Genomic DNA, 16,132 nt, shown 5'->3' on the forward strand with positions numbered 1-16,132 from the left:
TTTCCTTTGTTGCTAGACTAATTCATTAACACCTGATATATTCGCGGAAGTGGCCGCTTATTACAGTTGTTGTATGTTGTTTCGGACCAAAAATCGATGCCCGCGGTCGCGTTACACGGGTGGTCGTTTAATACAGGTAACTTATACGAAGACTTTATGGATAAACTATTCGGTGCCAAAAATTTTTGCCCGTTTTGACAGGTGCCCGTCGAATGCAGGTGGTGGCCTAAGCAGTTTTCACTGTATTTAAAAAAAAATTTTCCAGCTTTATCACTGGATCGCACATCCAACTTCTCTGTGTTGGCATTTGATTTAAATGAAGAATTTTCGTTTTTTAAAATTACAAAGGATTGTATAACAAATTTGATAAATCCTAATTACCGCTGTTTAGGAGGTTTTTCTGTTAAAAAAAGAAAAAAAACTAATTACAGTATCTAACATTACAGGTTTTGTACGTCACACCATGTTAAAATTATATAATTACGCAATGAAGACATTAATGTTTCTTCGTATTTTCTTTTCCACTTAGCAAAAACTAGACTTACCAGTATTTCCATCTAGTGGCAACGTATCATATTTTTAAAAGATAGACGATCCTTTTTTTAATCTTATTTGCAGTTAGTCACATGGAACATAATCAGGTTACAGATAAAAACTAAACACTCATGGATATTTTTCGTTCTCTCGATTTTAGGAACTATTTCGCAAATAATCCCATTCAAACAACAATAATTGTACTTACTGGTAAGTAAAGATTTCTTTAAACGTTTTACCTTCAAAAATCATTCAATTATAATGAGGAAAATCTTATTTAATTTCAATTTTTTTATCTCAAGTCAGTATCTAAATTTAGAATATACTTTGTACTGAATATATATGCCTTTTAGAAGTTGTTATCTCGATAAATAGACGTCTAATATTTATGTATTAAAAGAATAAATGGTAATTAGGCTATCGTTAAAAGATTACTGTAGTATATTTGTGATGTCTTCTAAATAATGTCTCCAACTCGAAATTATCGAGACGTTTAATGTCATCGAGAGAGGCCCAGTGCTATTTTAGTAAGTTAAATCTAATGTTGAACTAATGTTGCTTTTCTAAAAAATTATTTCGTATTTGATAACGTATCATTCAACACCGGATAATAAAATTTGATTTTGGATATTAACAGAAGTGTTTAAAGAGAATCCTAAAAATCAAACTTATAAACTTCACAAAATTTATAAAATAAACTTTGAAAACAATTTATTAACTTTTAATTATTTTAAAATGATAAACTTCATTCATCACTTTAAAAAAATTATGTACAGGATCAAACGAAAATTTACGTTATAGGACAATAAAATTGTATCATTTGATGAAACATAGTAACGAGAAACGTTAAAATATGTTGATAAAAGGTAGAGCATTCAATGTTTCATGTTTGCATCAATCATTTACGTTTTTTAAATATTCAAAATGGTGAATACTTATATTAATTATTGAAAAATCCACAGAAAATCTGTTGTAAAATGCAAAAAAAAATGATTTTTCTAAATGTCCTTTAAAATAATTTTTGCACAAAAATCGAATATATTCTAACGTTAACAATATTTATTGTAATATTTCAGCAGCTAGCGTTGCTTTATTAAAGAAGTGGTTAGCTGGAAAATCTTGTCATAGTTTTAATAGATTGGATGGTAAAACTGTTATCATTACGGGAGGTAACACAGGAATTGGAAAAGAAACAGCAATAGATCTGTCCAAAAGAGGTTTGTATATTAATATTGTATAAAGCATAATATATAAATTTTAATTATTTTTTTAATTAAAGAATATTTTTGGGTACAAAATGATAATTATATTTTCATTTAAATGTTCTTTATACATTTTCTTTTAATTTTAATTAAATGACATGAATCAATTTATATCTCAATTAAACTCAATATTTTTTATTATCGAATTGAAGTACAGTAATTAATATTAGATAACTAAATAAATAATGTTGTTTATACTTTTCCGATTGTTATAGCCTATATAACAGAGGGAAAGTACGGCGATCGGTCAAAAAAATGACCCCCCAAGTTTTACATTTTTGGACTCAGGACACTTTCAAATGTCGAGAAATGCAAAAATATTCGGGGGTTTATTTCTGTATGTGTGGATGTTAGTGTTGAGGGGCATGATTTTGTTCACTTTGTTTGAAGCTTAATTAATAACGCCTGTGCTTTTTGTCGAAAATTTCTGAAATTGTGCATGGAGGCTTGTTTAAGGGAATTAATGCTATTAAATTTTGGTGGTTAAAGGTCTAGGGGATGGGGAGATAATAGGGGTCGTTTGTATTTCTGATGGGGTCATACTTAAAGACGATTTTACTCGTTATTAGCATTTACAATTTTTTATAAAACCCATCCTTACCCTGAAAGTTAAGTTTTTTGCCGTTTTATAATACCTCGTAGTTAAAAATACATGTTTTTAAAATAAAATATGATAGCAGATGGCGCCACCAAATGTTGCCGGGAAAGTTAAGCAACTCGTTGCTGGATTTTTGCAATGTGTTGGAAGAAGCTTGATTTTTTTTGTTTAAAATAATTTTATTCATCAAAATATTTACCTTCACATTCATTTACACTCTCCCAATGGAGAACAGTTTGAGAATATCATTTTTAACTTTAAAAATTGAGTTATTTCATCTCTTATAGCTGAATATTTGTAAATTGTTTTTCATACATATGATTATCCAAAGATAAAAAAAAAACAAATATGGTAATTTGACAGATTTAGTCAGCAGAATAGGAAAGATGAGCTCCCATCCCAATTGCATTATTCTTGTAATTGCTGTAATGTGTGGGTGAGCGTTATCTTGTAAAAGCAAAAACACCTTGAAGATTCACCAAATATGGCTGTTTTCGTCTTAATTTGTCATGTAATTTGTAGCTGCTCATTGTATACGAATCTGCTGTGAAGATTTGACTAACATTCAAGTACTCGTGATGAAGATTTTTTTTCAGGAATCATTTATAAAAATGATATTTTCAAACTGTCCTCCTGTTTAGAAAGTGAAATGAAATGTGAAGGTAAATATTATGATAAAGAAAATGATTTTAATAAAAAAATACAAGCATTTTTATTCACGTTTCATAAACGACAGTATTCATTTGATTACCTGATATAATGAATGAAGTTAAAGGATAGAAAGATTCACATGCTTTGTTTGCTTATTAAGAATATTAGAAAAATTATATATATATATTCCATATTCCTCGTCATTTTCAGCAGATTCGGCATGTAATCTGTAGAAATTTCTCACGTGAAAAACCCCGTTTTGCAATCATAAAATTATCTTAAGAAACAATTTATTCTGAACATTCTGCTTAATAGAAAAATAAATAAACCTTGGAATTCTTAGGTTAATTTATTGGTTTTTAGGAGAAAATTTTGGATCTAATTAGATAAGTCGTAAGGACAGCAACATTGGGACTAGGAGCAACAATAATGATAATAACCACCTTTACACTTCCATATCCTAGAAATTCCTAGGCTTTACAGAAATGTTCTGTTTCACTTATAGAAAAAATTTAATAAACACAATGAAAAATTTAGTATAGGCCTACAAAAAGTTTTTGTGTTGTATATCATTAATTTTATTATGAAAATTCATCCCTCTGAATACAGATTTAATAAAACCAAAAGTATTTTTTTTAATAATAGAAATATTTTTAGTAAATTGTAGAATAACAACTTTCTTTTAAACATAAAATAACAAATTTTAAAAATTGTTCACTTGATTTTCGTGTTTCTTACAATAATTGACAATACTATTGAGTTCATGAAATATAGCCTCAGAGTGGCTATAAATGACGATGCCCATAGCTTTTGTATTAGTAAAATAAATACTAAAAACATTATAAAATTTAAAAAATTGTGTAAAAAATTAGCATATATTTGAAAAGAGGTCGGAAATTATGAATAAATACAGACACTTTATTTTATAAATATGATTATGTTTTTTCTGTGTAATTGGGTCTTCTTCCATAACTGAAACTAAGCTTTCCATATATAAAAAAATAATTCATTTAGTTGCTTAATTCATTGTAATGTCCGATCTTTACCTAGAATGTTATATTTTTATCTAACTGGATAGAAAATGATGAACTAAAAACTGGATGAATGATACTGTCTTGCAGAGTCTAATGTCTGAAACCTAAATATTAAATTTCAAATAAAAATATTAACCATAATTTAATCTTTTTTTTCAGTTATTCATATGTTATTTGTATCTTAATACTGTAAGTTATATTGAATATTTTTTTAGAATTTTCAATAATAGTAAAATAAAGTATTTTGTGTATTTTAGAGTGAATATAGCTTTAAATAAATCTAGATTATTATATAACAAACAACATCACTAATTATTAGTATTATAGCCGTCTTCTAGCTCGATGACATATGGCATTAGTTGGCTTGTAGTATTACATAATATTTATAATATGAAATAATTAAAACTTGTATGCCTAAGTTTTATTTACGATTTATATACTTGTCACGTTCAAAATCACTTTGTAAAGGAAACCAAAATTGATTTTAATGAACTTTTTAATTCTGAGCGGAAAAATCAATCTTTTTAACCTGTACAGATCTGTTTTCGAGTTTACTATCAAATTAAAAAACACTGATTTTAATAAACTGTTTATTAAGATTTTAAGAATTTAACTGAAAAATTTCTAGGTGCATCAATTATACTCGCCTGTCGAGATGTAAAGAAAGGAAAAGATGCGGTTAAAGATATTCAGTTTATTACCGGAAATATCAATATCAAATTTATGCAACTCGATCTTGCTTCATTCAATTCTATTCGTAGTTTTTCCGAAGAAGTACTGAAATCCGAACCACAAATACATATTCTCATCAATAATGCAGGTAAAGTTTCCTTTCTTGTTTTTCATCAAACTGTATTTCAAATTATTAACATTTAATATTCGCCATTTATTTAATTTTTGATGATATTTGTACAACGTTATATTATATATCTAATTTTCTTTATGATATAGTAATTACTACTTATACAAAAATACAGATATATTTTCTCCATCTTTACCTAATGAATGAACAAAATGAATTATATTTTCTGTAATTTAGTAGCACTTTCACTGTTGTAATAATACTACATAATTAGTCTCGTTCAGTTATTCGGAAATCATATACGAAATATTTGATCGAAATGGCAATCTTATAATAGCAGGACGACTCAACCTGGAAAAAGAAGAAAGTTTCTTGAGAATTCCAAGTGTTCTAAGCAAATTGCCACGATACATTAAGACCAGTATGACATGCTATGTCCTAGATATATTATGACGTCGTGTGCGAGTACAATTACAGAATTTCACAAGATATACGAATTTTTTATTGTTGTTATAATTTGAAATTTAATATATAAAATCAAAATATTTGTATAAACAGGCAGGGTGAACAGTAACTGTTGGTAATAAATTTGAACGCGTATTCAACACCTAAAACCTAAAAGAAAAACCCCAAAAAAACACATAAGAAAAGTGATTTCTTATATTCTTATTATAAGAGACAATTTGCTTATTGTTTTATACGTTCTTATAAATATTTTACCTTCACCTAATGTATCTCTTTCTATTTGATTTTATATTTTCTGAATTACTAAATCAAAATCTTAAATACAAAAGTAATTGCGGATAACTTATTTTATGAATATTCTTCAGGGCTGTTGATATGGGAGAGCTGGGGATTTTTCTCGGGCCTGAAGAAAACGTAGGGGTCCGTAGTGGTGTCTATCATTATAAAATGATTGTTTTTGTTGTCGAAACCGTGTTGTTACAAACAAAAATGATTGTTTACAAACGATCATTTTTGTTTGTAACAAAAATGTATACAAATAAAAATGATTATTATTTTTACTAACAGAATATAAAATCTTTAATACTGCGTTTTATTGATAGGGAAACGTTCCACGTATTTTATCTGTTTAAAAAATAATGACTAAAATGGCCGGGCCATATACAATCTCTCGATGACTCTGACGTTCTCGTAGAGGACGAAAGTTTGTTTGATTTAAAAAAAACAAAATGAAATTATATATAATTAGTAAATCCAATAGGAATCCAATAATTTGATTAATTTCCGGCATTATTGTTGTTGAATTCCTGAAACTTGTCAAGGGTATCTGGCGCACATGTGCAATTCCTATTTTTGTACTCATGAACTAGTGCGAATAAACCGTGAATTCCTAGTTTTTGATCATCACCATAACTTTTGAATTGAGATTAGATAGTATGAGCGTTTGGTAATGTTCTTACATAATAATCTCTACGGTTTTTTTATTCCTCGCTTGGCGAGAAACTCACTACCAGGACCACTTTCGCAAACGCTTGATCATGCAATATAAATCCATACAAATATATAATACCAGCGTTAACGCTGGCATTATATATTTGTATGGCGCTCGCTCTTACTTTTTTAATGTAATGTCTTATTCCATTTTTTTTTGTCATTTCATAATTTCAATTAGGCACTTAACTAGGGATAGAGAGTCTGTATAGAGAGAGTGACCAATTCTTCTGTGGCAGCCACATTTCAGCCAAAACAGTCAAATCTGTTCCAGCGTAGGTGCTATATTTCTACAATTAGCTAATCATAAGGCACAAAAAGTTCTTTTATGATATTCATACGTAGATTTATCGTAAATTAAATCATGTTAATTTACTTGTCAGAGGTTTTTTAATTTTATTATTTGAACGAAGTTAACAAGAAAATTCACTTAATTATTTTTCTCCAATTTCGGTGATTTTTGAATATCGTAGACAACATGAAAAATAAGACACAGAGATAAATCGTATCCGATCCGATATTGCATGTAACCGTTAATTAAACGTTGTTAATTAAATTTAATTTTCGTGAAATTTTTACTGTCAGAAATATCAATAGTGACCGACAGATTATACGAGTATAATGCCTTTTGCGTAATCATTTCAAAATTTCAGCTATTAGCGATCGGTTCAAAATAAAATTTACGAATGAATTTTCTTTTTCCAAATTTCATTTACAAACATTAAAAATCAATCAAAACAAGTTTTACATTAAAAATCAATTGTACAAGTTTTTCTGGTGGATAAGGCAATTTATTTTCTTCCATTTCATTAATATTTTCAATTAGAATGTTAGCCTTTCATTCTCATAAATTTGACATTGAAAATTGTTGTGATACTTTTTCTAGAGTAATAGAAAAGCATTATCACATAATTCATCTGTCTGTAAGGCTTCCGATCTGAACTACAGCCAACTGACTCAGTCGGCGTCGTGTAGTGGGATTAAGGAAGTAATTAGCAACTTAAATCATTACTGATAAAACAACAAACAACATTTAATTACTGGACTAACTTCTACAGACTCACTCAATTCTATATATGAATGATACTTCCGACTTACTGATACAGACATACAATACTTATATGTTAAACTAGGTCTAATTGTACAATGTTCATTTCAGAATCGCACTCTACATCATACCCAAGTTCTAATCTCCGCGGCCCGAAAGATGAGATACTTACTCATAGATGGGAGTCTTGGCCTCGGTACTTACGCGATTTTGCGGAGAAGACAACATCCAGGCGGTTTGAATGGAGGTTGAAGGGTGGAGACGACTGTGGGTCTTTCCTGTCTCGCAGTTTTTAGACTCTGTTTTTTCTAAGTCCTTGGACCAAAATTGGTCGTTGACCTCCTAATCCGAGTGCTTCCCCGTCTGTGACATCAGAAGCGAGGGGCACCATAGGGTTGACGATGAGTCACTCTTTTAAGTTCGAAAAGTCCATCTCCGTCTCTCCATTACTAAGTGGATTTTATCCTCCGAATAACTCATTACTGTAGATTCCATCCGCTGAAATGTATTATTATCCCCCAAGATAGTGAGTCGGCTAGTTCTTCCATTACATTTGAACATTCATAGTGCATGATTCACTCCCGTGTTTACATGTCCCAGGTACTATTTAAAATTTTAAGTCTAGTTATAATTGTGGAACGAGAGAAATGAAAATTTTCTTCTTGAGATGGGAAAAATAGCTTAGTTAATTTTCCTTTATTACATTTAAACACGCAGTTCCATTTAAAATTGTGTAAATATGGACATTTTGAAAAAGGTTTTTGAATAAATCATGCATTTTAATGTAAACTCTGTCTCTGCAATCGGCCGAGAATGTTAGAAGCATATCACTACATTTGTGTCTTTGCGTCAAGCCAAAACAGGACAATCTACCCCGTGAAGCTCAGTTTTCCTAGAAAATGCTTAGTGCATTCTTGCTTAATGAAGTACTTGTCTCTTTAACTTTCTCTGAATACATTCTCTGTCGTTCTTTATCCATTTGTAATGTTTGCCATTATATTGAATACGCTAGGTCAGTTCGTATTTGCATTAGGAAATGATCAAATGGAACAACTTCTAAACATTTTATAGAAACATGTGATAAAATATGGAAAAATTTTCGCATTAATACAGAACAGTGTCTTATTACGAAATGCAAAGAAACTTGATAAATCAATTGTAAGAAGTAACTTTTAAGTGAAGAACATTTGTAATAAGCTGTGATTTTATTATGAAATCTTTTCATTGCTATTAGAGTTCGCTTCTCAATCTTACAATTTGTGAAGTATTTTTTTTTAATAGTGATTATAATCTGTTAAAATTAATTCTCAAATAATTGCAAATCTCTTCTGCAATTTGCAATGCAAGGTTTTATTTTTGAAATCTTAACGTTAAATTCTTTAACGGAGTGTTATACTTCTTGCATTCTGAATAATGTTTGTGATAAAAATATTATTCTTGTGCTGTCAAAATAACAATAATAAATGAACATTTTACTCAATATACTGTGTATTTTCTATAAACAGGGTTAGGAGCTACTCCGTTCCAGAAAACTCAAGAAGGATATGAAATGCAATTCGGTGTAAACCATTTAGGGCATTTTCTTTTGACTTTATTACTTTTGGATCGCATTAAAAATTCAGCTCCTGCACGAATCATTAATGTTTCATCAATGGCTTATAAATGTATGTTGATATCTAATATGTTCTATTTTTAATAACATTAAGAGTTTTATAAATTAAAACATTTTACAATAAACATTTTTAGGATAAATTTTTAAAAATTAACAATATTTTAAGTAGATGTAAAATATGAATGTGCCAATTCGTCCGAAAATGAAGCTTCGTTTTATCCACGTAACATTACAGAAATTTCTTCTGGTTCTAAAAAATATTGTCTATACAAAATTAAGATTGATGAATGAATTCTTTCGTTGGAAGAAATACATTCCTCTCGGAACTTTTATGCAAATGTATGATAAAATAACGATGAAACCGCAATCATATTCATTAAAATTAGCTTATCCATAAACTAAATAGGCTCATTTTTCTATGATAATTAAAATATTATACTGTGCAAGATACTCCGTGTAATTTAGCAGTAAAGAGCGCTCGGCGGTGTCTACTGCTAAATGTCTCGGCGGTGCGTGAGGAGATGGGTTCGCATTTCTGCGAAGGATCTCACTCTCGAGGAAAAAAACTGAATTGCGGAAGACACAGACTTGAAAGTTACATATGGAGGCCGTTTCGGTGCGACTCTGGGAACGACCGAGGCAAGACAGGAAGTGCTACATTGTCGAGAAAGTGTTTATTTATGATGACGAATGAATAAGCGTGAAGAAATTTCATTAAATTTTTCTTAACTCATTAGCCATTCTTATGTTAAAACACAAGCATCTTGTAGACAGCATAATCCAGAGGTGGGCAAGCAAAAGTTCACTGGGAGCCGAAATGTAGGTTTTGCAAAATGCATGGAAGCCACAGTTCTCTACTTTTTTTATTTTGTACCGCAGTTCTGTACCGCGATTTTATTATATAATATAAATATAATATAAAACAAATATTAAATTTTTTTAATAAACATATTTTCACAAAATTGTGGAAATAAAATTGTAAAGATAATAATAAAAAGCAAAAATTAACATTTTCAGCAAGAGTCGCATGTAACTCAAAAAGAGCCGCATTTGCCCATGTCTAGCATAATCTGTATTATTAATAAGGTTTATATTGCATTGTACAGTAGAATGTTGACGAATTGGTGTGATAATCTTACACATGTGCATATTCAAACTGAAAACTGAATATTGTATATTGTGTAGCATTTGTGAGTTTGTTCAATATATTAATATAAAATTAAGATATTATTTTGATTCTTTCATTTCAGATGGAAAGATAAATTTTGACGATTTAAACTCCGAGAAGAATTATAAACCCATACCAGTATATTGTCAGAGTAAATTGGCCAATATTTATTTTACACGCGAATTAGCCAAACGTTTAGAAGGTAATATAAATATTTCAATTATTTCTCTACTTATCACTGATAAAACAAAAATATAATAATAGAGTAATAGCGTAGCTAAGAGAGGACTTTTGTTCTACAGCAACGAAAAGCACTTTTGAAATATATTTTTTTAAATAATGAGGAAAATAAAATATCGATATTTTTTCTGTTTTATTCGGCCTTTCTTCTTAAAAACACGTCTTTAACAGAATATTAGGCAAGTAGCTCTTTCTTTCATACCAGTTCTAGAGAATTGTTTTCAGGATTTATAGAATTTTCATGTCTACATCCTGTACAAGTGATTCATTGAAGTAGGAATATTAAATAATATTTGCATTTCCAATGAGAAAATATAATTTGTTATTAGATATATTATGAATCTTATTAATGTATGGCAGAAAAATAATTTTCAAAATTAAGTTTTAACTCTGAAATAATCTTATTACATCTTATATACGAAAACACTCAAAATTTGAGCGATTGTATCACTCAAATTTTGTAAAAGAAAAGTCTATTATTTCACGAAACCACAAGCTGCACGTTACCTAACAATCCAATTTCTGTGAGAAATTAGATTCGAATATTATGTAGTCCCTATTATTTATTATGATTAATAGTGATCTATTGTTACCATCGGTAGAGAATTTCATCGTTCTCCATACTTCATTCGTGACGACCTCAGTATGAATTAAACCCTCTCCTAAAAAAAGGGCTTAACTGAGACCGATCCAATTGTCTAAAATGCCTCTCGTTAACAAGTGAATCAATAAGCATCGTTACTCAAATGTACAGTACAACAAATGAATTCGCTTTCAAAAAATTCGTCTAATTGAATGTGATTATTTGCTTTTTTAATTTCTTTTCCCCAAGTTCATTAATTAATTAATTAATTAAGATAGATTATTATTTCAATCCCATCATGATTTCCGTAGATTCACAATGGAATGACACCCATGAAAATTTGTAAGGATGAGAACCATATCCATCATATTCTACTATCCGACCATCTTTTTTAGACATGAAATTTTTAAATTTTTAGCTAAAATAATATATTAAAATTATATTATGAAAAAGACGAGCTTGCTAAAATTCATAATTAAGTACAGTACATACAACACATTTAATAAATTATAAATTCATGGCAGGTTATCTAACAGATAGTAGATACTCTATTGTGATGAAGAAACAGATAGTGATGCTTAATTGTGTTATATCAAGGGGAGGTGCTTCTGTGTGTACAATCTGTAATTAGCCATGTAGATATAGGGAATGGTGTTTTAATATGTTTTGTAACTATAGAAATGATATGTACGGCGAGTACATAAGAATGTTGCGCGGTAACTCAAACTCAAACTTTTGTGATTTGTTTAAATTTAATAAGAGGTTTGAATCCTCTAAGAATCCTCTAACTCAAACTAAATAGTTTGAGATAGAGGATTCTTTTTGTTTTGTTCACCTCTTTGATGTATTTAATTATTGTCAAATAAAGTATTCATTCGTTCATTCAAATTATAAATTTAAATTTTTAATATTTGTATGAAAGATTTTTATTATTTTTTTCAGGCACAAATGTAACAACGTATTGTCTTCATCCAGGAGTAGTAGACACTAAATTAGGGCGATATTTAAAAGAATCGTCGGGATTGCATTACAGGATAGCTTTTTATATAGTTTCGAAGTTGTTTTTCAAATCATCAAAACAAGGAGCACAAACGACGATTTATTGCGCTGTTGCCGAGGAACTCGCAAAAGAATCAGGTCATTTTTATGAGTAAGTACAAATCGAAAAATATACCGCTTTAATGTAAATATATATTATAGTATAAGAGTTCCTCAATAAGAACTTTCCATTAAAATTAGTCTATGGGATATGGACTAATTTTAAACGAATTGAAAATTCGCACTAATTCAGTTAATTAAAATCGTATCAACAGGAGTCGTTAATATCATTAACGTCTCCTGTTATTTTTAGTACTAACATTTCTTTTTATTCGTATACTAATGAATACAAATAAAAATATTCTATATTTTTAACACATAAAAGTCAGTTTTGATATAATTCCGTTCTTAAATTGTCCTCCACGAGTCATACTATATGAGATGTTTAAAGATATTCTTGCTTTAAACACTATATGTGGATTTTAAAATATCCAAAAATTCGTTGAAGTCCATACTATAAAAAAAGAACTTTTTAGGTTGTTTCCTTGAATTTAAGCATCAATTATAATTGAGCGGAGCTCTTCATAAGCATGTTTAATAATTGTGGAAAATAAAGAAGTGTAGCATTTTCCCATCAAAAACAGACATAGAAAACATACCAGTAAGTGAAACAGACTGATATGTAGTAACTGCATCATTATGATGTGTACAAACTGTGCACTATATGCATTATTCTGAATAACAACGGTATATTAGCCACTTATGGTCTTATAACCATGTAATATTGATCACGTTTCTCTTGGATTTTGTTTTTTGATATTCAGTATATATTTCCGTATATTCCGTAAAAGTATGTTAAATGTCTATCAAGTTAAACTAAGTCCTTTTTAAAACGAAACTATATGAAAATGAACAAACATCATCATTAAACCCGATATATTTTAAAGCTATACACCAACCAGTGGCATGCAGTGACATTTGATGATAGGGAAGCTGTTTCTGTAAGAAGCCGACTTCCAGGAGCAATCGGTTAATTGCGTCAGTGATGGTCTAGGCCAGCGGTCGGCAACCCAAATGCATTGGCGTGCCATAAAACATATAATTGAAAATACTGGACACTATGCGTGCCACTAAAATAAAATTATAAAATTTATTGCACATTAACACATTTTTATTTAACTATAAAATACACACTATATAAAAATATTATAAAAAATTACAATATTTAAACTTTAGTGACTCCATTGTGATTCAATTTTAGAAGCTAACACATCAATATTTGGTTCATAGTTTGAAGTTTTTAATTTTATGCACAATTGGCGCATATTGTGCTCTAAATGCCAATTCTTGCTTTGATGAAAAACATATAGATATGCGAGGATCCGAATTCGGATGTGTTTATATCATCTCATCATAAGATCACATCGTAGTCCTACTTTCATTCCACGGTGTCATAAGATCACAGTACAGCTATACTTTTGTTCAATAACTGTCAACTGTTACACCTGGGAGTTAAACATCTGTTAAGTTCTCAGGCCTAATAAAGACACTTTCTCATCACCTTTCGACCTAGTATAGCGATTTTAACAATTCAACATTAGACAAGAACAACAAGGTGAGTCAGTCGTCGCCAGTTCTTCCATCGGATTACTTCTACGTAATATCTGTGCTCCTTGGGATACATACCTCTTCGCTTGGAAATATCAAAAATCGTCTAATATCAAGAATCGCCTAATATCAAAGGAAAAGAACTATTGGACTATTGGACTTAACACTACCTTCCCGCACTTTCTGTCTTACCGACTGGATCCAGATCAAGATATCAAAAAAGGTATTTATCGCCACGCGTATGAATTGTAAACTCTCTCTCTCGAGCACGCTCAGTTAACTTTACTTTCGAACTTTACTATCAACGTACTATAAGATATGTATTCCCTATCATTACCCATTAAACATTTGTTACGTTAATCACTTCCGGTGTACTGTCTCTCCTTCTATCTCGACTCTGATCGCTCGTTACCCGACCGCTCGCGTGACATAAATAACGTGGCTTCCGTGTCCGCCGAGACGCGGTGGTGTCATCCTGACAGGGCACCAAAGAGGTGCCGACCCTTCGGTCACAGATATATATCTAAATTAATAGATGTTATTAGCCGTAACTATCTTGTTATAATTTTCAATATTTATTTTATATTATTTACTAATGTTAATAGATTGTCCGTCATTTGTTTTCTAATTAATTCGTTTTACGACCAGGTGGTGCCTACGAAAATTTCCAAAATTTACAACTTTTCGGTCACTCTCATTGAACTGGAAAAATTTCTGCTTTTATTACATTTAATATTATGAAGAAATCAGTCCCCACTGTACTCGGCTTGGGATTGGTTCGGTTAAGCTTTTAAGTAAAATTCCGGCTCTTTCAGCAGGGTTTTATTTATGTCCCTAATTCCATAATCTCTTAATTATTTAACTACTTCTTAAGTAGAAATAAGTCGAAACCGATTACTTTGAACTTGAATATTTGTAGTCTTGGGAAAGAAGTGGAAAGACAAATTTTTATGACAACGGATACATACATAAATCGTAAATTTAAGGAATATAAATTCTATAGCTTTTTCAGTACCTTATGCGTCTCATTCATTAAATTTAGTTAAATGAAGCTGCCAAAGTAACAGTTCATTTTTTTAACATTGTACAAGAATTCTACACGTTTATTCCTGCATCCCCTTGTAGATGGGACATACGAAATCGTAATATCACTAGTTTAACATTGAAATCTGTAATACAAGATGGGAGTGCAGAATAAATATATCAAGTATTTTAATGGATTTTTTTAAAACTCCTGTCAACTATACAGAACTATCATAAAAACATACCTGTAAACTCCTATCGGTTGGATTAGGTTATAAATCTACTCGCAATTCACATAATGGGGCGAGGGTGGCCAAATATGAAGCAGGCAGGCGGGTAACAGCTCTGGATTCATTGGAAGCGTTATATGATATTTCGGTGTGTAACTTCCACCAACTAAACCGCGTGAGGTTGGTATTCTGTAAAGCTCATGCGCGAATGCCTATAACCTGGCTGCTTGAAAGCTGTCCCGTATTCAACAATACAGCGCTTCCATTCCGCCACTGATATTCAAATATACAATAGCAATCTTATCGTTTTTTCACATGTAGAAATTGTAATAAGATACGTTCAAATATAAATACATATTGTGCGATTATTTTCATATTTTAGAAAATACAAGGGAAGCGGCGTTTCCACTGCTTCCAAGGACGACACGCCACTGACACAACCAATGACGAATATTATCGGGCTAGAAACGGCTATAATATTAATGATTTATAAGACAATTTGGCATTAGAGTTAGGCGTTAGGCGCCATCTCTTGATAAGTTTAATAATTATAATTTTAACTAAATAATTTAAATAATTTAAACTACTGGAAGAAAAGTCAAATCGATAGTTATAACGTAAGTTTATAGGCAAGATTCTAGGACAAATGTAGCAAAATTTCGTCCCCCCCAAATTGTAGAGCCCCCCTGTGCGAGCAGAAAAGTCAAAAGGACCATGCCCGTACGGGCGACCCTAAGCGAGATATAGCCCTCCAAAGATGCGCCTACGTCACATCCGGTCACGTGACTCCGAGCCCAAAAGGGACGGCGTCACGTGGCCGAAATTTTTTTTTTCGGTTTTCCCCATCTCAGTGTTGAAAAAAAATCGTCAACTCCCCCTTCCTTAGCCCCCAGCGCGCGTCTCCCCCTGGCACGCGGCCGGCGGCCCGAGTCTCCCGCCTGCAGCCTTCAGGAGTCGCCATCTGTTGCCTGTAAATACAAATATCTATTATTTATTACACCTCTTACCTCAGCCGGGGATCGAACCCCAGTCCCAGCAGGCGCCGATCCACTTCTCTCCTCACCGGCCCGCCAGGTCGCTCTGTAGAAACACTTCGGAACTCATACTTGAGCCATGCTAGGCCGAGGAGCTCACTGCGCATGACGGGCCCTCCGGGCGGCCCCCATCGGCCACACAGATTGAGCGCGCCGCGCCACGCGGCCACCCCCAGCCATTCAGGTGCAGCGGGCCCGTCGCGCGGCCAATG

The 16,132-nt window shown here is 31.4% G+C and overlaps 1 protein-coding gene across 3 annotated transcripts in view; it reads left to right on the plus strand.

Moving 5' to 3' along the window:
- Nucleotides 1-357: 357 nt before the first annotated feature.
- Nucleotides 358-16,132, plus strand: part of LOC111627401 (retinol dehydrogenase 12-like) — a 31,015-nt gene continuing 15,240 nt past the window's right edge. Inside the window, exons 1-7 of one of the 3 annotated variants that reach the window (XM_023370965.1) lie at nt 358-744; nt 1,614-1,751; nt 4,708-4,899; nt 8,890-9,048; nt 10,247-10,366; nt 11,930-12,137; nt 13,287-14,146. In XM_023370965.1, coding sequence (XP_023226733.1) covers nt 666-744; nt 1,614-1,751; nt 4,708-4,899; nt 8,890-9,048; nt 10,247-10,366; nt 11,930-12,137; nt 13,287-13,293 — 903 coding nt within the window. In that variant the 5' untranslated portion in view covers nt 358-665 and the 3' untranslated portion in view covers nt 13,294-14,146. Of the gene's footprint in view, nt 745-1,610; nt 1,752-4,707; nt 4,900-8,889; nt 9,049-10,246; nt 10,367-11,929; nt 12,138-13,286; nt 14,147-16,132 lie in introns of those variants that run through there. The other 2 variants (XM_023370963.1, XM_023370964.1) reach the window with 2 other exon arrangements.

This window comes from Centruroides sculpturatus, unplaced genomic scaffold, assembly GCF_000671375.1.
Source record: "Centruroides sculpturatus isolate CEXI.00-Female unplaced genomic scaffold, Cexi_2.0 scaffold434, whole genome shotgun sequence".
In the NCBI taxonomy this organism is placed as follows: Eukaryota; Metazoa; Arthropoda; class Arachnida; order Scorpiones; family Buthidae; genus Centruroides; species Centruroides sculpturatus.